The 25,882-nt window shown below is 41.4% G+C and overlaps 1 protein-coding gene across 1 annotated transcript in view; it reads right to left on the bottom strand.

Annotated features, from left to right (window-relative positions):
* The window catches only part of VSNL1 (visinin like 1), a 100,594-nt gene that overhangs the window by 57,971 nt on the left and 16,741 nt on the right, over positions 1 to 25,882 (bottom strand). Inside the window, exon 2 of the mRNA XM_027113786.1 lies at positions 6,062 to 6,228. Coding sequence (XP_026969587.1) covers positions 6,062 to 6,223 — 162 coding nt within the window. The 5' untranslated portion in view covers positions 6,224 to 6,228. The remainder of the gene's footprint in view (positions 1 to 6,061; positions 6,229 to 25,882) is intronic.

A 25,882-nucleotide genomic window follows, 5' to 3' on the forward strand; every position in this document is an offset into this window, starting at 1 on the left:
GAGCTTAGTGTCTAAGAATCTACGGAGGAAATGGTGCTGGTGTAGCCTCGTGGTGGGTCCTGTTACCCTGGAAAGCATGGTAGACACACTATTGGATTCAGGCACATTCTACTGAACCTCCGTAGAGCCTCACTTCCTCTTCTGTAGACCATTCTATGCGGCCATTGCCTTTGGCATGGAAATGAAAGTTGTTTTCTACCTTGGTTCTCTGAGAGTAAATGAGCAGATCATCAATCATGATGGCAAAAACGTCCTGTCATAGGTTGTAAGTCATTTTTACTTCCCTTCTTTCCTTTAGGACACCACTGAGGTGACAGGACAGGGCTTATTATTTCCATCACTTAGATAAGGAAATAGATTCAGAGAGGCAGAGATCTGGCAAACATTAACACAGCTAGGACTGAATCTCAGGGCTGTCAGATTGTAGATCCCATGATCTTTTTAAATGAACTCCCTTTTCAACTCAACCTGAACCCACCCAATGGTCCTGATGAAAACAATCCCGAAAGTTGAACTCCAAACAAATATCAAAATGCATTTAGTGGGGTTCCCTGGTGGCGCAGTGGTTGAGAGTCCGCCTGCCGATGCAGGGGACACGGGTTCGTGCCCCGGTCTGGGAGGATCCCACATGACGCGGAGCGGCTGGGCCCGTGGGCCATGGCCGCTGAGCCTGCGCGTCCAGAGCCTGTGCTCCGCAACGGGAGAGGCCACAGCAGTGAGAGGCCCGCGTACCGCAAAAAAAAAAAAAAAAAGCATTTAGTGCTTTGCAGGACTCTGCCCGGTTTGTCACTTGGTTTCTTTGGCTTTGATGTCACAGAGACTAAACGAAGCAGGAATGGTATCAGCCTTCCAAGGAAGAGGACCTGGGCTAGGGACACCTCCTCCCTCGTGCAGCTGCTTGCTCTTCCGCAGGGCTGGTTTTCTTTTAAAATTAAATTTTAAAATCCTCTGAAAATACAGTTCAAATTGCAAACTCTCAATCTTAATTTGTGATCTCAACTTGGCAATCCTTATAATTATTGGAAACAGGAAATTCTCATGGGGGAAAAATCAGGGACTAGGTTCTTGGTGACAAAATGCAAAATCTCTCTCCCCAACCTCTCAGCAGCGGTACTGTGGTTGGGATGATGAAACGTCTGCAGTAACGTGGACATCTCTGTGTGCCAGGAGCGTTAGAACATTCCTGACAGAAGGAGTGCTTATACCAGATACAGAGGGCTCTGGGTTTGCCCATGAGAAGTTTGTAACAGAGAAGGAACGAGTACTGTTTTTAGTTTGTCAAGGCTGCCATAACAAAGTACCACAGACTGTGTGCTTTAAACAATAAAAGGTCTGAAGGGTAGAAGTCCAAGATCAAGGTGTTGGTAAGACTGGTTTCTTCCGAGGCTTCTCTTTGATTTGTAGCGACCATCATTTCCCTGTGTCTTCACATGGCCTTTCTTCTGTACATGTCTGTGTCCAAATTGCCTCTTCTTATAGGACACCTGTCATACTGGATTGGGGCCCACACTAATGACCTCGTTTTAACTTAATTACCTCTTTAAAGGCCCTCTCTCCAAATACAGTCAGATTCTGACATACTGGAGATGAAAATTTCAACACATGAATTTGGGGGTGGGTGGGCACCTTTCACAGGTACCAAGTTTGTCAAAGGTAAAAGCTATCTACTCAGAGACGTTTTTAGTTGTTTTTTGCGCTACGCGGGCCTCTCACTGCTGTGGCCTCTCCCGTTGCGGAGCACAGGCTCCGGACGCGCAGGCTCAGCGGCCACGGCTCACGGGCCCAGCCGCTCCGCGGCACGTGGCATCCTCCCGGACCAGGGCACGAACCCGCGTCCCCTGCATCGGCAGGCGGACTCTCAACCACTGCACCACCAGGGAAGCCCCTCAGAGACGTTTTATCTTCTAAAAGACGAGGAGAAAAGTCTTCCTTTCATCACTGCATTAATTAACTTCTTACTTTAATATCCCATTTTGAAATAACCTCTATTTTCCGCTCATGCCCCACCAACAAGCATTTATGTCATTCTGCCTTGTGTTGTGGTTAACTGTGTCTCTCCAATTAGCCTGTGAGATCCTGGAGAGCAGGCAGGACTGTCCTTTAGTCACTTCTATATGCCTCCACCACAGGGCTTCCTGAGAAGGATACACACAGCCAGCATTCAATACAATTCACTCACCAACACCGATGCTTGCTCTGTGGCAGGCCCTGTCTTAGCCACTGGGTCGTATGTTGATTTAAGTGAGGTGACTATTCTCTACATGACTAAAGAATGAAACCTGTGAAACCGTGCCCCATAGGGTTAACAGAAATCCTTGACTTACGGAACAGCAGATAAGAGAACAGCTTGTTAAAAACCCCTCTGCTTGTAACCTGCCTTTACTGATTAAGCTTGCTTATTTCTTTTTCCTTCTTTAATTGCATACCCTCCAAGCTTCACGTAGCTAGGTAATATATCACAAGACGTCTAACCACCCTTATAGATAATGCCTCTGACATATGGGTCACTAGAGTAACAGGCACTTAAGCTGTTTTCCAGAAACCTGGAGTCAACTCCTGTCTAGTCAAGCTGACAAAAGCTGGATGGGACCACTGAGCCTAAAACTGGGCCTGCACGGTTGTCTGATGAATGACCTTTTGATGTCAGAGGGCCAAAAACTCTACCCTCAGACCATGCTAAGAGCCTCCATTCCGGAACACGCATCCCACGAAGAAGCATGTAACCCAATATTCCTGCTCAGAACGCCGATTACCTCACACTTTCCCCACCTCCAATCACCCTTCCCCACGCCTAAGACCACCCTGCTTCTTTATCCCATAAATATCTCAAGCCTTTTGCCATCAGGGAGGTGGATCTGAGACTTCTTCTCCTGTCTCCTTGCTTGGCTGCCTTGTGAACGAACTCTCTGCTACAAACCTCAGCATCTCAGCGTACGGCTTGCTGCGTGTTGGGCAAAGGAGCCTGGTTCGGTAACACCTGTAACAAACTAGGAAGGTCCATGCCCAGACCTGTGTTCTTCAAATCCCACTCCAGCAGCTGTATGGTGGAGGGGCTTGGAGGGAGGTTGATATGGGGCTGCCAGGGGAATCCAGTCGAGAGGCAGGGCCATGTGCTGCAGTGCACGTCAGCATACCCGTCTTTAATGTCTGTCCTGAACTTCACTCATTTTGCGGCACTGAGCAAATTACCTCATTTTTCTGAACCTTAGTTTTAGACAGTTTTACATGTAGACTTAATGGAATTCCTTTATATTTTGGATACAAAGGCTTCTGAAGTTGAGGGTTTGTGGCCCCTGGCCTTGCAGGGGGGGCCTCTCCCGTTATCCTGTCGCCCCATACCCTCATCAGAACTGACTCCACGCAGTGAGGTGACTCTCCCAGAGCCTAAAATGGATCAGGTCAGTGACAGTAGATGTGTCAGGCTGACCACACAGGCGGGAGGGCAGAGGCCACCGGTGGCTTTGCTCACTCAGCTGGATTCCAGGATGTCTCAATGTCCACACTGAGATAGAAGGAACTACTGAAAAGTGCCTATTCACCAAGACAAAGACTGTGTCTTGCTGAACATTAGTACTTTTAAGCTGCATTAAAGGAAGATTTTTCTTCCTTCTCCTGGGCCTTATTACATAATACACATCTTTCTCTGTTATTCTCCCTTCTAACCTAACAGACCTGTCTTTCTTTCTTTCTTTTTTTTTTTTTCCTGTGGATGTGGCATATTTCCTCTGCGATTCTCTTTTGTATTTTGTCCTTGGACAACTCTGGAAAGAGAGGAGGACTTTGCCTACTTTCTAACTATTTGATACAAGAGCACAGGCTGAGTTTAAATATGGCTGTTAAGAGGCTGCTAAGAATCTAAACTTCATCCACAAAGTTATATATCCCCTTCCTGGAAAAAAAAAAAATCCACTCTGGGAGGAGGGGGGAGTAGGGGTTGATACTGGTACATATACCTCAGTTGTACCATAAAACACTGAGGGATGTTCGATGTTTACACACACCCCTCCCTTAGCTTGAGGTGGATTTTATTTTCAGTGCTGAGTACTTCCAGCATGTAAATAAAATACTTCCTTTCCTGCATTTGAACTATTTCTTCAAAGGCAAAACCACTCTCACTTTGAACAAATAGTGAGAAGCATGGCACATAGAGCTCTCTTAAACACAGAGTGACAGCTTGCATGGCTTTTACTGATAGGAAAGTGGCTTTGACAAATCTCATTTGTCTGTACTTCCCTTGGGGCTGAGGGAAGACAGTTCTGAGGCAGAGGCTAACTTCTGGGTGTTAAGATGGTAGAAGATGTGACTTTGAAAACTATGGTGAGTTGTATAAAAATCTAGGAAAATGCATACCATCCCACTTCTCAGCAAAAGCAATTTCTGTCAATTGAATGGTAAATGCGTTTCTCACTGCTTCCATGTAAAATATCTAAAAACGAATTACTCAGATATTCTTAGAAGTGTCACAGTAATCTTATAACATGCACACATACCACTTTTTGTGTACGTTTCTACACACATTTAAAAAGATAGTTATAGATACCTTGAGCCCTCAGGTGGTCAGCACTGGATTAATGACAATCACGGATTCTTGACATTCATTAGTGGTTCATGCAGGATTAGCAAGCTTTTATGAATGCAATAACCACCTGCAAACCGAGCACCCAAAGCCATACCTAAGACTTTGACACAATCCGTCCATCTATCTAACCATGTGGCTAAACTTCCGTCTCATCCCTTGCCTCTTATGCCCTGGATGTAACCATCGTAACTGCAGGGTGGGTGATGCAGTCTGAATCCTGTGTTCATCACTCTCTTGCTTTCTTTTTCGTGTGATGTTATTGCTTTTATTTGTAGTTCTATAAAACATATTTTTATCTTATCTGTGTTTAATTTAAAGTATTTTGAGACTTACTTTTTGCACTTAATGTTTCAGTTTTGCTGCAGTTCAACTGTTTTGACTGCCACGTGAGTATACCACAGTTTATTTTCCACTCTCCATTTGATGGGTGTTTGGGTTGTTTCCCAGTTTGGGTATTGTGAGCAGTGCAGCTATGAGCATTCTTATACATGTTCCTTCTTGTACATATGCAAGGATGGAATTGCTGGAGCAAAGGCTATATGAGATGTTCAACTTCAAGAGAGAACGACACTGTTTAATATTTTATATAATCATCCCAGGCACATACTGTGCCTGTGGATGGTTCATATTGCTCAAATTGATACTTGCTGCACTTGAATGATAAGAGCACTATTATCTATTTGGTATTTTAGTCAGAAAAAGTTAAAAGAGAAACAATTACAAACAGAGTAATTAAAAGAGAAACACTTTTTCCACAAGCCTCACATTATCGAAGTATAAACAAAATGGAATGTCTTAGATCACACCAAATCTAGAACAACTACAAATGATAAACTCAGACAAACTGAAGCAATACCACTGCAGTACAAATTATACCTTACACGGAACAGTTTTATCTAATGTCCAGGGGAATGTTAACTTCTAAACAGTACAAAATCCTGGGGAAAGTCCATATTTTAGACCTTGATAGAATGATAGAAGACCATCCTGGTAGACCTTGATGTATACCAGAACTCCCTACTTCCTTCTAAATGCAAAGCTGTGGAGATCTGTATATTTTTCTCACCTGTAAATAAGGGGACTTTCTGGGTGCAAAAGCCCTCCCACATACTTTCTCGCTAACTGAGAGAGGTACAGATACCTTTAACAAGCCAAACAATGGTGCAATTAGCCGCCTGTCAATAATCATCAGCAAATGCTATTATCTGAGATTTTTACTGTGCTTTACCAGATGCTATCATCCTCTGAACTGTTTGGTGTTTTGACTGAACAATTACTCTTGTTCAGAAATTGCTTGACTTATGTCTGGAACAGAACACATCCCTTTGCATTTTTAAAAATGACCAGTTTTCTTTTTGGGTGGAAAACCACCAGAGTTGAAACAAATTGGCTACTTCGAGTTATAATTCCATGTGAAACTACATGTGATGAAGACAATGTTTTCTGGCCTGAAGATTAAAAATACGTTGAAAAACAACTTACCTTCACGTAGAGCTGCTGAAATTCCTCGAGATTCAGCCTCCCGCTTGGACAGTCCTTGAGAAATCCTTTGTACCACTGCTTGAGTTCATGCTCATTAAACTCTGTGCTCTTCACCAGGTCCTCCATCACTTCGGGGGCCAGTTTGCTATTCTGTTTCCCCATTCTCCCTGATGAAAAGCAAATTAATGCAATTAGCGCTGTGGCTGTGATCATTTCAAGCTTGATTAAGAACCAAGCTAGAGTTCTGAGCAGTCCCTTGTGGTTAGAAGTCCCTCCAGTGTGTCTGATCAAAGTCTCCCCAAGTCTGTTTCCTTCTATCTGATATTCTAGAAAAGAGATGACCAGGAAAGACTTCTCAAAAGGCTGTAGAGTTCATCCTCCTCCATCATGTGTCATCTTTTAACAGCACTGACTCCCACATGGAAAGCCAACATCCCTTTTTATGCTATTCATGTAAAGTACATGGAAAATGTTTGTATTCTCATTTTACAAATTATGATTCATTAGCACTTACTGCACAGGTGCCTAATTCTACATGTAGTTTGCAGGGATATTAAGTGGGATTATTGACAAGAACGGTAAGAAGGACTTATAGCCAAGTGATCGAAAAGTGGCTTTGGAAATCTGATCAGCAATGGTAGGGAATGCGTTGTTCTAGTTCCAAAGTTTCTGCTGTTTTTTTCTTTTTCAAATGCCAACAGATCATTTTTACTAGTCTCATTAATTCTCTGTCTCTCTTCTCATCTTCAGAAACTTCCTACAACATTGCCTTCAGTGTTGACAATTTCTGGATGGCTTTTTTTAAAAGATTGGTTAGTGAATTTCAGTTGACATAATTCCATTCTATTCTTATTACTGCCAGTAAGTCAAAATAATAGTGCATAAAATAAAATATAAAATACATTGATTATATGCCAGGTTGTGTGGCCAACATCACAGTCCCACAGTAGGTGGACAGAGCATAGGTTTAGAGTTATCCCTGATTTGGCCATTGACCTTATGTGTTGCTGGCAGCAATATTAATTAACTGCTTTAGCATCAATTTCTTTCTCGATAAAGCACACATAAAAAAAAACTCTTTCAGATTTACTGTGATGGCTAATTAAGAAATACGTAGGTAAACAAAGACCAAAAAAAGTCCAAAATTAAAACAGTTTTATTACTGCAGGAAAATTAAAGATGATTTTTAAAATTTCCCTTTAATGTTGTTGTTTTTGTGACAAAAAAGAATTAAAACAAAACAAATTAACCACAGAGTAATTAAAAAAGTCAAGTTAGTGATTTTACTAACAGAACAAGGAAAGTATCGCAAGATCTGTAAAGTCCTGTTAGAGGAGACAGAGTTAGGTTTTGGAGAATTTACCCAAGTGGACCTAGTCCTTCAGTGTGCTTGAGACAAATTCTCTGCTAGGCTCTCAGCAGGTCTATACTTGCAATAGCCCAGAAGGGGTAATCTAACCACATACCCTGTTATTATTTTTTTTACCTTCTTCTAAAACAGATTCCACACCCATTGTCAGTAACCTGCCCTAACACTGAATAATTCTTTCCAAATAATGAAACCAAACCACTATTGCTGCTTTCAGGGGGAGCTGCTTCTTCGGAAGCACACAGCGTGGTGAAAAGATGCTGTTTAGATGGTCATTTGCTTCCAAATTCTTCTGCTTGATAAAAGGGCCTGAGGATCTGCAACTATGCCCTTTCTCATGGAGTTTCTCTACATATTTTTGCTCTTAATTTCAAGTTTCAAGTCTCTGATTAAAAACCATCTCTTAATTATAAGTTACTGTGGGATTCCACAGCTGGATATGGAAATCAAGTGGGTACTCAGGTGTCAGGTTTAATTAATCTGGGTAAGAAAATGGTAATTCATGGTTATCTTGATAATCAAAAGATGTATTACCAACCTTTCAGTACTCCTCTTTGTTCTTTTCAGTGGAGAATTACAAATTTTCATTATTGAACTAGACTCTCATCTAATAATAATAGCTACTGAACCCTGAGTGGCTGTGGGGGAGGCACTAGGATGGACACTTCACAACCTTGACCTCTAACCCTGTGACAACTCAGCAAAATAATTAGGGCAGCTCTCTTGTACAAAATCATACAACTGGGCTTCCCTGGTGGCGCAGTGGTAGAGAGTCCGCCTGCCGATGCAGGGGACGCGGGTTCGTGCCCTGGTCCGGGAGGATGCCACGTGCCGCGGAGCGGCTGGGCCCGTGAGCCGTGGCCGCTGAGCCTGCGCGTCCGGAGCCTGTGCTCCGCAACGGGAGAGGCCGCAACGGTGAGAGGCCCGCGTACCACAAAGAAAAAAAAAAAAAAAAAATGAAAAAAAAAAAAAAATCATACAACTAACGAGTGGCAGAGCTAGAATTTGAACGTGGATCTGCAAGACTCTAGTGCACAGTCACCGACAGACAGGTGGTTGGAAGGCACTGCAGGAGAAGGAACAGGAACCGCGAAAGCAGGAAGGTTTGAGAGGCTGAATTACCGTTTCCTGGAGCTGCAAGAGGGATGAGAGAGGGATCACTTTGCCAAGCTCTTGTTTGGAAAAGCCTGTTAGATTTACCAAAACCACAAGCTCAGAAGTGAGTTTGTATGAATGATGGGAAAAGGGGTTAAGGGTTATTAAAAACCACCTCCCCCAAGGGCCTTTAGAAGGTCAACGTGTCAGCTTCTCTCTTAAGCAAGGGAGCTTGGATTCTCTACACATCATTGCGATGCCTTAAACCGTTCAGTTGACCCGGGAGAGGATGGTCTCTTACACAAAAGGGGAACATTGTCAGCACCATGAATCACAGTTTTGGGGACTCAAATGCGTAACTTCATGCATCTTGGTTACAGGTCATGGTCAGCACCATCACTCAGGTATGCCTGGAAATGAATCATGTACAAAATCAAGTTCTGACCTGGCTCAGAGTGGCACTGCCACCGCCCTCATCAGGTTTTGCCTGGATTAATAATCCTCCCTGGGCTCTCTACTGCAACCTGCCACCTGCATGGCTGCTTGAATGAATTTCTGAAATGCAAACCTCAGCATGTGATCTTCTCCCAAAAACGCTCAACAGCTCACCGTTGTCTACAGGATGTAGCCCTGGCTTGCTAGCATGGCACAGTCTTGCCGACTCATAGCCTCATTTTCTGCCAACCTGTCTTTTCACTTCATATGCCAGTAATAATCAACTGTTACAGGTCCCAGGGCTTGCATGCTTCCACACATTCATGCTTTGCGTGTGCTGTTTCTTTTCCTGGAATGTCACCCCCCTTTATCTGCTCAGCACACTCCTTCTCCTTCTTTAAGTAGAGTCTCAGCTCACGTGCCAGCTCCTCTGTGAAAATCTCTGCAGACTTTCCAAGGCTGACTTAGGCATCCTTTGTCCTCGGCCTCTCCCTTCCCTTATAAAAGCTTCCATGATCTTTACTGATTTCTCTACTGGATTGTTAGTTGCTTGAGAGGACTGCTTTTATTTATCTTTGCACCCTGGTACCTCATACTAGATGCTCAACAAGTATTTTTTGAGGAAATGAATGAATGGGACGTGAGCCACTACGAAGGACCTTGTCACTGGTCTTCATTAGACCCATTATGGGATTTGGTATGTTTCTTTCTGGGAAAATCAGCCTCATAATAATCTATACATGAGGAGAGTCAATGCAATCGTAAGTATAAAGTACAGACAGCAGATGGGAGGAATGTTTCATTTAACTGTATAGAAAATAGCCTGGCCTTCTAGAGATTGTTTCCTTGTCTGTCTTCATCATTAAATTCTAAATAGCTTGAAGTCAGGGCCTGTGCCTTTGTTTCAGCATCCTCAGTACTTGGCATAAAGGTGATTCTTAGTTATATCTGATAAATGAATTGATGTCCTCCCCGTATTGGGGCTGCAGTGACATGGGCCAAGTAGTTTCTTTCATTATGAGACTGGGATGAAAGAAAGGGTAAAATGACAGTAAAGCTTAACATGTTCCCCAAAAGATTCCATGACATAATGGGAAGGATTTATGCCCACTCTATTTCTAGTTAAATCTGTGATCTTGGGCAAGATCCTTTCCTTTCCTGTTGCTCAGTTTCCCCAACTGAAAAATGCGTTGGACAAGATGATCTTTAAGGTCCTCGTGCCCCCGCCACTCATTGACTGGCAGCATAAGTTTTCTAAGTATGAAAACATGAGTCACAGACGTCAACCTGGCTTGTCTCAAAAGAGTCGGTGCATGCTGGCTCTGCATTCTTTAACTGAAAACTGGTGGTACTTGAGCATGTGTTACCTAAGGGAGGGGAAAGATACCAGGATGTATTATTGTTATGCTATGGTTCCAGGCTGTGAGATAAAAGCCAGCCCAGTCCCAAATCAAATAATTTCTCATGCTTTGAGTTGTCATAGAGACTCAGTGCTAGGCACAAAAGGGGACTGGTAGAAGGGTTCTGATGGGCAAGAGAAGACCACATTTTTATACACTGCAGTTCACAGAAGGCTTTTGTGTAACAATATTTACCCGTATAACAATGCTGTAAGAAAGAGATCATTATCATCTCTTTTATTGACGAGGAGTTTGAAGCTCAGAAAGAATATATAATTTACCCTAGCTCAGCTAGCTAGTAAAAAGCTTAGTACAGAGAGAACAAGATGTCTCAAACCTCCTTGGTTTCCTGATAAAGGCTCTTATCTCTTGCCTGGATTCTTCAACCACCACTTAACTTGTCTTCCTGCCTTGGGTTTGGCCACTTCTCATCCATTTCCTACCCTGTCTTGATAACAGGATTCTAGAGCAGAAGAGGCAAAACATGTAAGAATGCTCTGAGAACTGGGAAACTTCCTGGAAGGGAGAAAAGACCCACCAGGAGGTCCAAGAAGCTCCCATGAGCATCTTTCCTCCACAGACCCTTTTGGCCTTAAAGAGGATTCAAATAAAATATATATGTGGGGTGTGTGTGTGTGTGTGTGTGTGTGTGTGTGAGTTGCCCTGAGCCTGTCCTTTGCCTACTCTGATACCTAAGCCCAGCTTCTCAGGACACACCAAGGCTTGCTGCATGCGATGAGGCACATGGAACAGCATGCCTGGCTTCTCCTAGGTAATTGGACCATCAGCCTGGCTGAATCTTGGTGAGATTCATGGAAAGACTTGGGGGCTGAGTTGGGGTGGCACCACCACACATGCAGACACAAAGCAGGATGAGCACAGTGATGGGGAAACAGTCCCGGAAATAGGGCTCAGAGCAGAGGTTGAAAGAGCTTTAGGGGCTCAGGTGGGAGGCCTATGGAACACACAACAGTGCCAGGTATGGAAGGAGTCTTGAATGGAGTTGATCTGGTTCCAGTGTCAAGTTACCTGGGCCAGCCTTGAATATATCAGGTCTTCTCTCTGGGCTCTGGGATTCTCACCTGAACATGAGAATAACTGGAAGAGCCTGGCTTTGCTTGTGCTTAGACTTCTGCCTGGATCCCCCTTTCTTTTCCTTACCACTGGCCCAAATCTTACTCCCTCTGCAAGGCTCAGTTCCAATGCTGTCTTCTCTGTGACACGTTTCTACAAATTCTCACTAATCTCCTCTCCTCCTGTCCTTAAAGGCATGGATTTGTACCAATGATGGTTGATGGTCTGGTTAACTGAGGCAGATAGAAACTCTCTGGGCAACTCAGTTCAGTGGACATTTATAGGCATCGTCTATGAGAAAGGCCCTGTGCTGGGCACGGTGGGGTGTAAAGAGAAGACGTGGTTCCAGCCTTGAAGGGCTCAGAACTAGATGCAGGAGACATTCACCTCTTGGAATATGGGGCCTGGAGAGATGAATGTTCACAGCCAAGAGCTGGGGAGCACAAGGGACAGAGAGACAAATTCCCACCCGCATCAGGCAACCTCAACTGTGGCTGGTCCCCAGGGGAAAACCCTTAAGCAGTTGTGTCCCAAACTTGCCTAAGTGCAAGAATCATTCTTGGTTATTGTGTTAAAAATACAGCTTCATTGGGGCTTCCCTGGTGGCGCAGTGGTTGAGAGTCTGCTTGCCGATGCAGGGGACACGGGTTCGTGCCCCGGTCCGGGAAGATCCCACACGCCGCGGAGCGGCTGGGCCCTTGAGCCACGGCCGCTGGGCCTGCGCGTCCGGAGCCTGTGCTCCGCAACGGGAGAGGCCACAACAGTGAGAGGCCCGCGTACGAAAAAAAAAAAAACAGCTTCATGAGACCCTCCCTTAGGGGGATGTCTGTACTTTTAACAAGCAGCTCAGGTGAATATGATTCTCAGTCAACTTGGGAGTCACCGATGAAAAACATGAATAAAAATCAAGGTAGATGGTCTAACGAGAAAACACCCAAAGCAGCACAAACATAACCCAAGTTGTCTCCGATTCCTCACTCCTTCCATCTGGCATTCTCGACATGGTTTCAAGATCCCGTACTGGGGTCTAGCATTAAGATTTAAAAATCACACAACTAGGGAAGACGAAAGCTTGTAAAGATCTGACTCTGGGTTCTTCTGTTTTAAGCCCCTTGGTTTCAGTTGGGGAGTCTGAGGTCTTCCAATATCACACAGGCAACTGATGGTACAGCCAGGATGAGAACCCCAGTCTCCTGACCTAACTGGGCGGTCCCACCCTCCCACCCTCACAGTGTGCTGTCCCCACGCCAAACACACATAGCCCGTAAGCCAGGAGGCATGTTTACCTCTGTGCCGGGATGCTGAAACGATCCCCATCACCAACCCTCTTGGATCCCTTAAACACATGACATTAGGTTGCTAGTTTCCAGAGACTGTTAAAACAACCCTGAAAATTAAGCCTCAAAGTTTCCCAGCACATTGTGTGGGGTTTTCTTTTCTAATAAAGGCAAATATCTGGCCCTCTGGTTCTTTCTGCTCTTCTCTTCTTCATCCCCCTAAAGCCGAGGGCTCACAAGTCCCCAGCAGCTCTTCCCAGGGGGCAGGGAGAGTGTCGATCACAGGCTGGCCTTTCATGCCACCTCTGGGGACTAGAACAGCTTCAGAAAAGGGGAGACGGGCTTTCTCGTGGCATTCTCTGATGACTTTCCCTCCAACTGGGAACCTCCTGGGATGAAAGTGGAGATCCTACCCTACAAGCATAAAACAGGCAGGGGGCACCGACTACATCCTTGGGGATTCAAGATAAGTCCCAGGGCTAGGAGCAGCCTGGAGCATCAGTGGTGCAAGCTCTCTCCTTGCCCCCAGAGTAAGGACTTGGATATCCCAAGGGGCAAGTGACATGTTCAAGTGTCTACCAGTAGTGGCAGAGTCACTCAAGTCTTCTGACTCTTACGCTGGTGGTCTTTCCCCTCTGAGAACCATCTGCTCTTACCATGTTCCTAAATGCTTACTTATCTGTACAGTAATTCTAAAAAAGACTTTAACTCACGTTGGTGGGCCTGAAGTACAAAGAACTTTGACATTCTCAGATAAAGGTGACTTGATAGAAGTAAAATGCTCTATCTGAAGGAAGTATGATACTAAAAATTAATTTGTTCACTTATTTAACAAACTTTTACTCAATATTATCATCTATTACAAAGATAAATGTGGTTCCCAAATCTCTATGGTAGGCCTTTCCTGAATAGTAGAGAATATATCCGTCTACCTGCTAGACATTTCTACCTTTATATCCTACAACCGTATCAAACTCAGCATATCCTCCTGTGCTCCTCTCTGGGTAAATGGCCCCACCACCTGCCCAGGGTCCCTTATAAGCCTGGGGGTTATATCTAATCAATTATCCAGTTAAGTAGTTTGTAGATTCTACTTCCTAACTCTCTCTCAAATTTCATCTACCTCTCTCTGTGGCCACCACTTTAGTGCAGGACATGATCATCTCTCACTTCGATGACTCCAATAGCCTCCTAACTCGCTTGCTTTCCCCTCTACGGTGTTGCCCTCCATCTTCCACACTACAGCCAAAATGACCTTTTTAAAACACAAAATCCAATCACATCACTGCTCTGCCTAACCCCTCAGTGGCCTCCCATTATCCTTACTCTGAATCCAATCCTCACCGGGACCTACTCTGTCCCCACCCCACCTTTTGTCCATCCTCCCCATGCTCCCACCCTATGCTTCAACTTCCTGTATCATCGCAAACCTCTCTGGTTGTTTACTAGCTGTTCCTTTTGCTGTGAGGGCAGTTCCCATCAGGTCCACTTTGATCTTCCAGTAAACTCCAATCCCTACTCCAGATACTGACGGGGATCATCTCCTGTGACTTTCTTGTCTGGCTTCCTCTTTCTCACCTTGACTCTTGTACACACTGCTGTCACCATGCCACCTGCCATGGCATGGTCACCATAAGGCATGTCTGCTGTCTCACCAGACCTGGGTTTCCTCAAGGGGAACGTGATTGTCACGTTCACCTTGGCATCCAGTTCAGAGCCTACCATTGAACAGGTGCACAGGAAACGCTGTTGAATCAATTATGATGTGATCTCAGTCAACAACGAGCTAGAGCTTATCAGCTGAGCGATAAGCAAGAACCTATGAAACAGAGATCAAAGCTGACTGTGCTAAATGCCATTAGGGAGAGACCAGCAAAGTGTTGAAAGAGAGACAGAGACAGAGAGACAGAGAGAGAAAGAGGATGTGGGGAGGGGGAACCTCCAGGAATCAGTAACAAAACTACCTTAGGAACTGAAAAATGAAAAATTGGATGAAGGATTTTTCACAAAGTGGTCCTTCAAAATTATCACAAGGAAATAATCACAAACCTGCAGAGACATATATATATAAGAATGTTTACTTCAGCATTGTTTAAAACAATTAAAAGCAAAACCTTTTCAAAAAATAACCTAACTGTCCATCAAAGGAAACCGGTTAGATAGATTTTGGTAGAACTATACGACGGAGATGATGAAGCCATTAGAAGTGGTAATGTAGATCTACATTGACTGGTATGAACTAGTATTGGGTCAATGTCATTTATTTAAATTAAAACACACAAACATAAAATAACTGTATATTCTCAAGGATAAACACCTGAGAACATATACTAAATACAATAGAATGGAGGAGAATGGAAGTGAGTGCAGAAGATAAAAAACATAATAAAACATAAGAGGGGCTTTATATAAACAATGATGATTGTGTGCCACGAACGGAAGAATATGATTAACGTAAGTGTACCCTTGAGGTCCAAAAAAAGAAAGAAGAAAGGAGAGAAGAAATTGCAATAAACTGTTAAGTAAAAAAGCAAGTCACAAAACAGTACACGTAGTATCGCCCTGCTTTTACTTTATATGCACACAAGCTCAAGTTAGTGTGCACAGAAATTTGGGAAAGTACATAATGTACATCAAAGTATTAATAGTGGTTGTAACTGCTGACAGTATAATGGTAATATTTCACTCCCCCCCCGTATCATTTTGGAATTTTTATAATGTGCACATATAACATTGTAATCAGAAAAAAATGTACATAAATAATTTCAACAAACAAACAAACAAAATGTCTTTGGTCCACAAACAGTCTCAGGAATCCTGGAAAGAGAACTTTTGTGGTGCTTTCAATTAAAGCCACGTTTTTTTCAAATAGTTAATTCACAGCAGTATTTCAGGGTTCACCTGTAGGCCAAAGACCTTTAGTTCTCAAGCCCACCCTGGTTAGCTCTGGATGAAAGGATGAATACGGGGGAGAAGCTCAGGAGACACTCGGGTCTGCTGCCTCCTCCCCCATCTTGGCACATGGAGAAGCAGTGATGGGGAGACACAGTGTTGGGAGGGGAGCCCTGTGTGTCAGAGCCTCTGACCCTCAGCATCTACCCTGTTGGGAAACCCCTCTGAGGCTCAATTCTACCATCTGTGAGACTGATGATAACAATCCCAATCTCAGATGTGTTACCACAAGGTGTAAGATAGGAAAGAGCTTTGTCAATGTCAACACACTATCCAGTGTTCATTATAATGACTGAAACTGAAACTCAAAAGATGGAAAATTCAAAGATAGAGAAAGATGATAATGCCATAGATCATAACTTCTGGGTGCCTAAGGTCAGATCTCGGATTGTCCAATGAGGTCCAGAGAGGGATCTATTTGAAGGTCAAAGGAAAGACCTCAGAAGGTGAAGGGGTGCAGAATTAGCCACTTCAGAACATGTCTCTTTCGCATAAGGATTATTTTAGGCTGATTATTTTTAATGAACAGCAAACATAGGAGAATCTCTGAAAACTGAGAAGTTTCCCTTCTGAAGGAGACATCTACATTTATGAGGGAAACCTCCATCTGTAAGGTGTCTCCCTCTCTGAACAGAATTTAGGAGGATGACTAAATCTTCAGGAACTCTTATCAATGGAGAAGGCAACTGACTTAAATCTGCGTAACAACCATACCCTTGCTTACTGTGCTTTGCCTGATAGGGTCTCACATCTGGCTCTCCTTCCCATCAACATCTTCTTTAATCTTTAGCTGAAGTTAGTATTTAAGGGGATAGCTTGGACCATTTCAGAGAGTTACTCAATTTTTTGAATATTTCACTTGTATAAGAAGTTATACATGTTATTAAACTTATGTTTTTCTCCAGTTAATCTGTCGTAACCAAGAACCTAGAGGGTAGAAGGAAAATTACTTTTCCTCCCTTACAAAGGCTTTGGAAACAATGGTATCTCTGGATGTGTCTGGGATCAAGCTTCCCTGCCATTTTCCCAGGAAATAGGAAACGGTGATTTGCCTGAAGGTAAAGACCACCGTCCTGGGTTCTCAGCCTGGAACTTTGGGCCATGAAACCCACTGACATCCTCGGGAAAAGTTTCCCAGGGCCCTGCCAAACGACCTGTGTGGATTTTCTGTGCTTTGACAGGTTAATGTGACCATGCCTTTTCCTAAAACACAAGAGCCGGTGTTCAGTCCCAACTCTGCCCATGTTTTCCTGTGTGACCTTGGAAACAGTTGGCTTCTTCTTTGAGCTTCCATTTTTCTCATCTCCAGAAGTTCTATGAAAGTTTCTGCCTCACCTAACTCACCGGGTCACTGTAAGGAACAAACCACAGAAGCAGCTTGTAACTTGTGAAAGTGTTTCTAGTTCTTCATCTAGAGCGCCCTCCAGGACACCTCAGGAAAGAAAACAAGACCCAGACGTGTGGAAAGAAGTGGGCTTTGTCAAGCAGGAATGAAGAGAGAGAGTGACGTGCAAATCCCAGGCTCGACGGAGCAAAGACACCTGCTGATGAGCAGCACTGAAGTTTCACAAAGAAGCTAGAGAAGCAGAGGCGACCGCACACTCCTTCTTGGGGCTTTGGGAGGTAGCTGGAAAGAGCGTATTTACCAAAACTTGCCAGAGGAGAGCTGGCCCTCAACATTGAGGTTCCTGGCTTTGATGTATTTCCGGCTCTGAATCATGCTCAACCCGTCCTTGCTGGGCCTTTGTGAAGTACCCAGTAAGGCTGGAACAAAGCACTTTACTGTGGTGCATGAAAAATATCTTGGCTAAAAGGAACAATGCCAAGGCTGAGAGGGCTAAAATTAGACCTTCCGGTTCTGTTTGACTTTGCCGTTGTGTGCACAGGCTGCTAACGTGGCATCCTCCACACGCCTCCCTCCCGGCCGTGGGCCTTCTGAGAGCACAGGTAACATGTGCTGAAGGAAAGGAAGTGCTGCTTCCTGTGGCACCCCGTGGGGATGACAAATGCTTCTGGGCCTATGTCACTGCCACTTGGAGCAGTAGGTTGAGTAATACTTAGTTTGAAGGAATCTGTTTCCACGTCAGCTAATTTGTAGATTAAGACAAAACCATATCTATCCTTCCCATTAATCTAATGCCCTTCCATGTTGAAACCAAAAGGAAATCTCAAGATGATCATCTAGTTGAACCTTACGTTTACCTTTACCTAAGAATTTACAGCTTCACTTACATAACTGTTGCAGAACTCAGAGAACTAGTTCTAAGTACTTTACATCATGATGAGCAGTAGTGTCATCTACAGAAAAGAGCACGGACCTTGGAGTCAGATGAGGTGAGATTCCCAGCTCTGGCACTTCTATTAGCTGGTGCCTTTAGGAAAGTTACTGAACCTTCCTTATCCCATTCATTCAACTTTAAATTGTGTATGTTAATAACTATCTCAAAATGTTAAATGAAATAATAAATTTACATAATCAATATTTTAGCAGTAATGATCATGGCTTATATTAGTAAGTACTTACCATGTGTTCATGGATTATGCTCTTCATGTTTACAATAATTTAATGAAGTAGCCACCATGTATGTCTTCATTTTACAGTCAAGGAAAATAAGGCTCAGAGAATTTAACAAACTTGCCCAAGGTCACACAGTAAGAAAACAGTGGGATTTGAATCCTGGAAGGCGCTTATCCACTGTTAGCTATTCTGCCTTATTAAAGGAGATGAGAAACAAGAAAGTGCTTTCCAGGGCAGAAACTGTTATTTCAATGTAAGGGTTCATTACTCTCCTTTCTGGCCTGGGTGCTGCCCTGATCTATGCATTTCTTTACCCAAGTGAGGCAACTTAAGGGTAGTGAGAGTCCTGGTCGGTTATCTCCTGGCCCCCAGGGTGTTGGGGCAGGGGTTGGTTGCTAAATACAAGGGCAGCAATTGAAGAAGCTGGGAATGTCTAGGCTACAGCAGCAAAGACTCAAGAGAGGAAATTTGAGCTCTCTTCAAATAAGTGAAGGATTTACTGGCACAAAAACAGACTTATAGATCAGCATAACAGAACGGAGAGTCTAGAAATAGATCTGGCTACACATAATTACTTAATGTATGATCAAGGAAGATTTTTAGAACAAGGAGGAAAGGAAATGTAATTTTGTAAGGGATGCCATCATCACCACTTGATAGCAGTTAAGTGAAAAATGTAAGTCAGAACCACACCATGTACATCTTTTAAAACATCACTAACATTTGGAATAAACAGTTTAATATAAAATTAAGTCAAAGCAAACTATTAGAAACTGAAAATATGCTAGACAAAATGTTAATAGCTATTATATACATATAGCTTTACATATAAAGCAAATACCAGTGATTAAGGAAACCATTTGAATCAGAAAAGAGGAATGATCAGAATGTGAAAAGATTATTCATGCCAGAGTAAACACAAATAGTTAACAAAACCAGAGAAACATATTTAACCTATTTATGATGGTTAAATTAAACTTTCTAAACATAAAAGCAGTGGCAGAAACTATCAAGTATATGATTGATATATATAACTATATAAATTCAAAGTTTAGAGAGTCTAAAAACACCAGAAAAAAAGGCAAATATCAAAATGTGAAAAATATGTCACATAAATGTCATTTATGGATTAAAGGGGCTTAAAAATAAATGGGAAGAGAATATGACAGAAGGCTGGGCAATGAACATGAACAGAACAAAAGACACAGTATCAATGGCCAATTTCAATCGTTCAAATAACCTAACATGGTAAAACTGTATGTTGGTACAACCCACTAGAAAGTACTAGAAATCAAGAAGCATTAAATATCAACACTTTTGATTCCAGAGGAAGCTATCTTAAAGAAATAATCCAAGAGAAAAAAGTTGCATATAGGGATATAATTATTGCAGCTTTATTTAATAATGGTAAAAACTCTAGAACTATAACCATGTCCCACTTGGGAAATGTATAGTAAATTATGGCATGTTTACTCAATGGAATATAAAGTTGTGAATACAATGTTGAAACATGGCAAATTACTTATGATATGTTAGGTGGAAAAAGCAGACATACAATATTAAATACACATTATAATTACAACTATTTACTGAAAAAATGAAGTCAGTTGTTTTCCCGTCTTCCTCCTTACACATCAATAAAAAGTGCAGACAAAAGGACAGGCAATGGTGAGGAAAAAATAGAAAAATAGAGACTATTCCACAAAATCAAACATATTACTAGTCTGAGTTTCAGAAAGAGTGAGAAGAGAAAATATTGAGGGGAATTATCTAAGAAATTATCAAAAACAATTTGTTTATTATTACTATTTTTTGACTTACAAAATGTTAGATTGATTTACAAAACAGACTATGTGCAGAAACCTTGTTATTTATCAGGATATGGAGATGAATAAGAAGCTTCTTAACTCCTGTAGAAACCAATGACCCAGTGGAAGATATAAATAATATATAAAAAATTTAATTACAATTTATAATATGGAGTGATAACACATTTCTATAACGTACAAGATTCTATGGTAGCACATTAATGTTAATGGTGAGAGATCTATAAGTTACCATTTTAACTTACATTAAAATATGAGAACTTGAAAAGATCTTTGTAAAATCTAATTAATCCTCCCACTTATAAAGTTGAGAAGGCTGAGATCCAGAGAGTGTAAATAAATAGATCCTAGTTTAGATGAATGCTTTTCTTTTCCAGATGAGAAACTGAGGCCTAGAGAAGACACAAGCTTTTTCTAAGCGTGTAGAGAATATCTATGGAAGATGTAGTTCCAGAGCCTCATCTCCTGATTGCAAATCTAATGTTCTCTTCGAATGAAACTTACACCTAGATTCCATCAACAAAAGCATGAAGTAGCTGACAGAAGAAATGAGCTACTTATCTTCTAGAGAAGCATAAGGCAATGGAGAATAGAGGGGGCAGGACCTCATCTCTGTCTCAATAATTCAGGGAAGAGCCGTGAGTTTGCAAGTCCAAGTCAGAAACTTAGATGTCTGTATATGCTTCATCATTCCTTCCACCCTACCTAGTTCCAGTTAATCTGAAATTCTGGCAAAAGTATATTCAACAAAATTGTGTTAGGAAAATATTGTCTAAAGGGCAAAAATAAAACTAGATCCCAACCTCACACCAATCACAAAATTATATTTCAGATGGATTAAAACCAAAACTAAACAAAATGCACAAATCATGGTAAAAGGTTGATAAATATGACTATATCAAAATTAATAACTGTTTTTAAGACAAAAGTAACCGTGGATAAAGTTAAATAAGTGACAGGCAAGGAGAAGATATCTGCAATGTATATAACAAAGGATTTGTATTCAGATTATATAAAGAATTCCAAATAATGGATGAGGAAAAGATAATCCTACTGAAACATAGGTAAAGCATATGAATAGATAATTTACAGAGAAGAAAACATAAATGGCCAATAAAAAAATAAGAAAATAGAAAATTACAAAGGACCATTTTTTTTATAATCAGTTTGGTAAAAATATTTTTTGAAAATATGCTGATATCAAGTGTCTTCAAAGATGTAGAAAAAATATGAATTCTTTCTAATATATTGCTCATGGGACTATTTATTGGTACATCTTCTTTGGAGAATAGTTTGGCAATATTTAATATAGCAGAAGATGCATATAGAACATAATCCAGCAATTCCATTTCGACATATATATCCTAGAGAAACTCACACAAACACACAAGGGGACATGTGAAAAAGATGTACACTACAAGTTTACAATAGCAAATTAAAAAAAAAAAGTTACAAAAACCTAAATGTTCATCGAATAGGGAATGAGTAATTTAATTTGAAGTATAGTCACATGATGAAACACTATATGGTAGTCAAAACGAATGAATGATATATGAATAAAAACAGTGCTTTAAAAATATTTTTGAGAGAAGTGAGTTGGAGAATGACACATACAATATGACGTCATCTACTTAAATATCACAAAGCCAAAATGATACTATAGAGATATACATATTTAGTGAAAAGAATAAATGTATTCATGAAGAAAATGCATACCAAGTTCAACAGAATGATTTTTCTGAGGAAGAAGAGAGGTGAGTGGGACTGAGAAGAAAAATGATGATAATATCAAAATGAGATGGCATTAATATTTTTGAATGCTAGGTAGTAGGTCAATGGATAATTATACTATTCTCTAAATTTTTTCTGTACGTTTGAAATTTTTCACAATAAAAAATTAATATATTTTCCTTTAAAGCAGCTGGTAATTTAGATTTCTCTCTAATCCCAACTGACTTTTTCCTAGGTATACTTCGTTGCTGAAGATTAACTAATCAAATGGCTTGGGCACCATTATGATTTTGGATAATGATGTTTTCTTCCAGCTCTTATACAGAGTAATCATGTTCATTTCAAAGAAAACATGTGGCAGAAAACTGAGGAGAAAATCGTGCCAGACTCTAAGAAGTTTACTGAATAATTTAAAGCATGTCCATTTTAAGTTTAGGAAAAAAATACATTTCTCTTATTCTCCGTTGGTAATTCTCAAGTGGTTTCATTTTTGTGATACACAAATTGGTATCATAAAGCAAAATGGAAATCAAGTTAATTTCCGTAGTCTTATAACTGCTTTGTTGGTGCTACAATTGCATCTGCAGTTAGCACTTTCAAGGTAGTTTTGTGCATTGCAATTACTTGTCTACTTGCCTGTCTCTGCTAGACCCTTGGAAAACTTTGAAGATGGGAACCCTGTCTTGCTCATCAACACCTTTACCACATGGACATGCAGTAAGTGTTTTTAAAATGATTTTATAAAATTTCAATTTTCATCTGTGAATGGGGATATTAGATACAACAGTTTAACAAAACATTTGCAAGGAATCTTGATAGATTCTGATCTTTTGAGGCTCTGAATCAGTGAAGTTGGAATGATAGTAACTCTTTGAGTCATCTGGTTTCCTGCCATTGTACTAAGCACATAAAATGAGTATGGAGTTGCTTGTAGTTGCTGTGGTTGTTTTTCCAGAACTGTAAGCACAAGTATTGGGATAATTTTGTAAAGGTCACTCTGAACAGCCTCATGGAACGGTGTAATAAAGTCCACTTAATGATAAATATGCATTTCACTGCCAAAATAGAACACAATCCTTGGCCAACTATCTAGGCACAGTTTCTTTCAGCTTACAGGCTCTAGAAACATATTTTGGGCCAGAAGAACTCAAGGAAGGTACAGAGGAGAGGTTGCCAAGCCACATAGAAAAACTTCCTTGTATTCCTTTTTTGAAATCTCTTTTCTAATTCACTTTTTTTTCTGTTTTATTTTACTGTACTTGATATATTTCCTAAACCTAACTGAAATCCCTTCTGAAGCATGGCAGAAGCCTAGATAAAAGAAAACAGAGAGGAGTATGACTTTAGAAAAACACATGATATAGTTAAAAGAATTGGTTTTAAAAAGGAATACTTAGAAGTAAAAGGGTAAATTGTATCTACACCACAACTATGTAAGAAAGTAGGCATACAGGAAAAAGATCAGAACGAAATATGTCAAATTATCACAATAATTAACTTTGAACATTAGGATGATGATTTAAATTTCTTTCTACTTTAATGTTTTCAGATTGTCAAAGACTATCTTTATAATGAAACTATACCTTATTTTTTATTTTTTTGCAGTACACGGGCCTCTCACTGCTGTGACCCCTCCAGTTGCGGAGCACAGGCTCCAGACGCGCAGGCCCAGCGGCCATGGCTCACGGGCCCAGCCGCCCCGCGGCACGCGGGATCCTCCCGAACCAGGGCACGAAGCCGTGTCCCCTGCATCGGCAGGCGGACTCCCAACCACTGCGCCACCAGGGAAGCCCATATACCTTACTTTTAAAGGACTTACACATTTAGACAGTACACAGGCAATTCTCAAATGTTTAGCAATTACATATTTGCTTAGCATCTTAAAAACTGTCTTGACTGACCTAAACTTAACCAAGTTGACTGATTAATCAGTGTTCTCCCTAGAATTAAGTACTGACTGATGCCAGGGACAGCTAAACACTCCTGGTTAGAATGAGTTTACAAACAGCTCAAGAGCTGGAGTCATAAAGGCCCGGATCTGCTGGATGACAAAGCACAGTGTTCACTCCCTCAACGCCCCACTGTCTTTTATTAAATGGAGAAATTTTATGAACTCACTGGTTTTGCTCTGAAGATAATGTGTGGTGTTACAGACGTATGTGAAGTGCCTGAATTACTTTTGTCACAACATAGTTCCCTTCCCTCTTCATCTCACCTTCCTGGTTATTCCTTGCCAGATATACTGGACACATCGGTATTAATATGTCCCATCTCTTCTTTTAGCTGAGATGGTCTTATCTGTATTTCATATTCAGGGAAGTATTGTTAAGGTTTTCTTAGGCAGAGATGACCTAAAAATCCAATCAGGGCTTCCCTGGTGGCGCAATGGTTAAGAATCCACCTGCCAATGCAGGGGACACAGGTTCGAGCCCTGGTCCAGGAAGATCGCACATGCCACAGAGCAACTAAGCCTGTGAGCCACAACTACTGAGCCTGTGCGCCTAGAGCCCATGCTCCACAACAAGAGAAGCCACCGCAATGAGAAGCCCGCGCACCACTAACCGCTCGCTACAACTAGAGAAAGCCCGCGCGCAGCAACGAAGATCCAACGCAGCCAAAAATAAATAAATTTATAGAAAAAAAAATCCAATCAAAGTTGGCATAGCACAGGCCAGCCGATGAGGGTGGATGGTGGGAAGAGCTCTGCAAATAGAGATAAAAGTAATCAGACTTGCTCTTTCAGGGATTTGAAAAGGAAGACAGATGGTATAGCATCCTTCATCAATAGTGACTGCAAAGCTAAACTGCAGAGAGAGAAGCTGAGATGCTATGTATAGAGAGAGGAACATCTTGGATTCCACAAGACCAAGAAAAGGAGGCAGCAGCAAATCCTCAGAGGTCTGCTGGTTCCCGATGGCTCCTTAGGTCTAGTTCTGATGTGTATTCTTAAAATAAGAATTCTTTGTATAATAATGTTCAGAGGCAGATAAACTGCTTTAACGCAATGTATGCCCTGACTGGGGAGAAACTCCAGGTTCTAAACTCTAGGTTCTTTTATGCCAGAGCAGAAACAATACCTGCTTATGTAATCTCATGGCCCTGTCTAAATGCCATCATGAGGGAGCAAACATTTATTCTTTGATTTCTAAAGAATGTGCAGTTCTTGAAGAGATCATGTTAATGGTACCTTTGCTTCTTATTTGAAACAAAAACATTTATGATCATCTGAAAGATAAAATTTGGTCTGTGGATTTCTGGGTAAAGTGTGGAAGTAGGAAAATCTACTGAATTATTGCAAAGGGTCTGTGAATACATATGAAAACTAAGGCTTGGAAATGGAAGAGTGTGTCTTTCACATACCATTGCATTATTTTTCAAATATATGTCAACACTACTGCTATTAATAATATACAAATTTTAAGCATTACTGAATTTATAGTAGCTATTTGTCACTCTGTGTTCTTTCAATCAACTAATAATGAAATCACAATTACTAACCTTGGAAGCTTGAAAAAGTGTTGGCCCTATAAAGACGTCCTAGAGGTATAAAATAGCGCTGGAAAAATTGGGAACACCTAACACAACCTGTAGGCCTGAGGAAACCTCGATAGGTTTGAGTTTATCCTCAACAGAATAGAATATTAATTCTGAAGGCTGGGAGTATTGAAGACCCTCCTGGCTGGGTTAGAGCATTTGGTGTGAGTCACATTTTTTATTCTGATGAGTATACCTATTTAGAACAACATAAAGGGAGTGTCAGTTTCTCTAGTAACTGCTGGGCTGTATTGTTAAGAGTCACAAAAAAATAGATACTTGACATTGGTTATCAAAAAAATAGATATATCTGAAGAATTATACCACCATCAATCCGCCCACGAACACAGTATCTTCTTCCCTCTTTTCACAAATACAGTCACGCTCCTGTATTATCTACCTCCTAAATATCACCCAAATTTGTACAAGTCTCTGAATCTGTGCTGTACCACTTCAGCCCAAGCCAATATCACTTCTCATGTGGACAATTATAACTGTCTCCAAACTGGTTTGTTTCCATCTACTTCCTGCCTAATTCATTCTCCAGAAGGATCTTTTGAAAATGCAAGTCTGATCAAGTCACTTCCTTTTTAAAACCTTCCATAGCTTC

Source organism: Aethalodelphis obliquidens, unplaced genomic scaffold (genome assembly GCF_003676395.1).
Source record: "Aethalodelphis obliquidens isolate GAN/ISIS:26980383/991018 unplaced genomic scaffold, ASM367639v1 scaffold12, whole genome shotgun sequence".
Taxonomy (NCBI): Eukaryota; Metazoa; Chordata; class Mammalia; order Artiodactyla; family Delphinidae; genus Aethalodelphis; species Aethalodelphis obliquidens.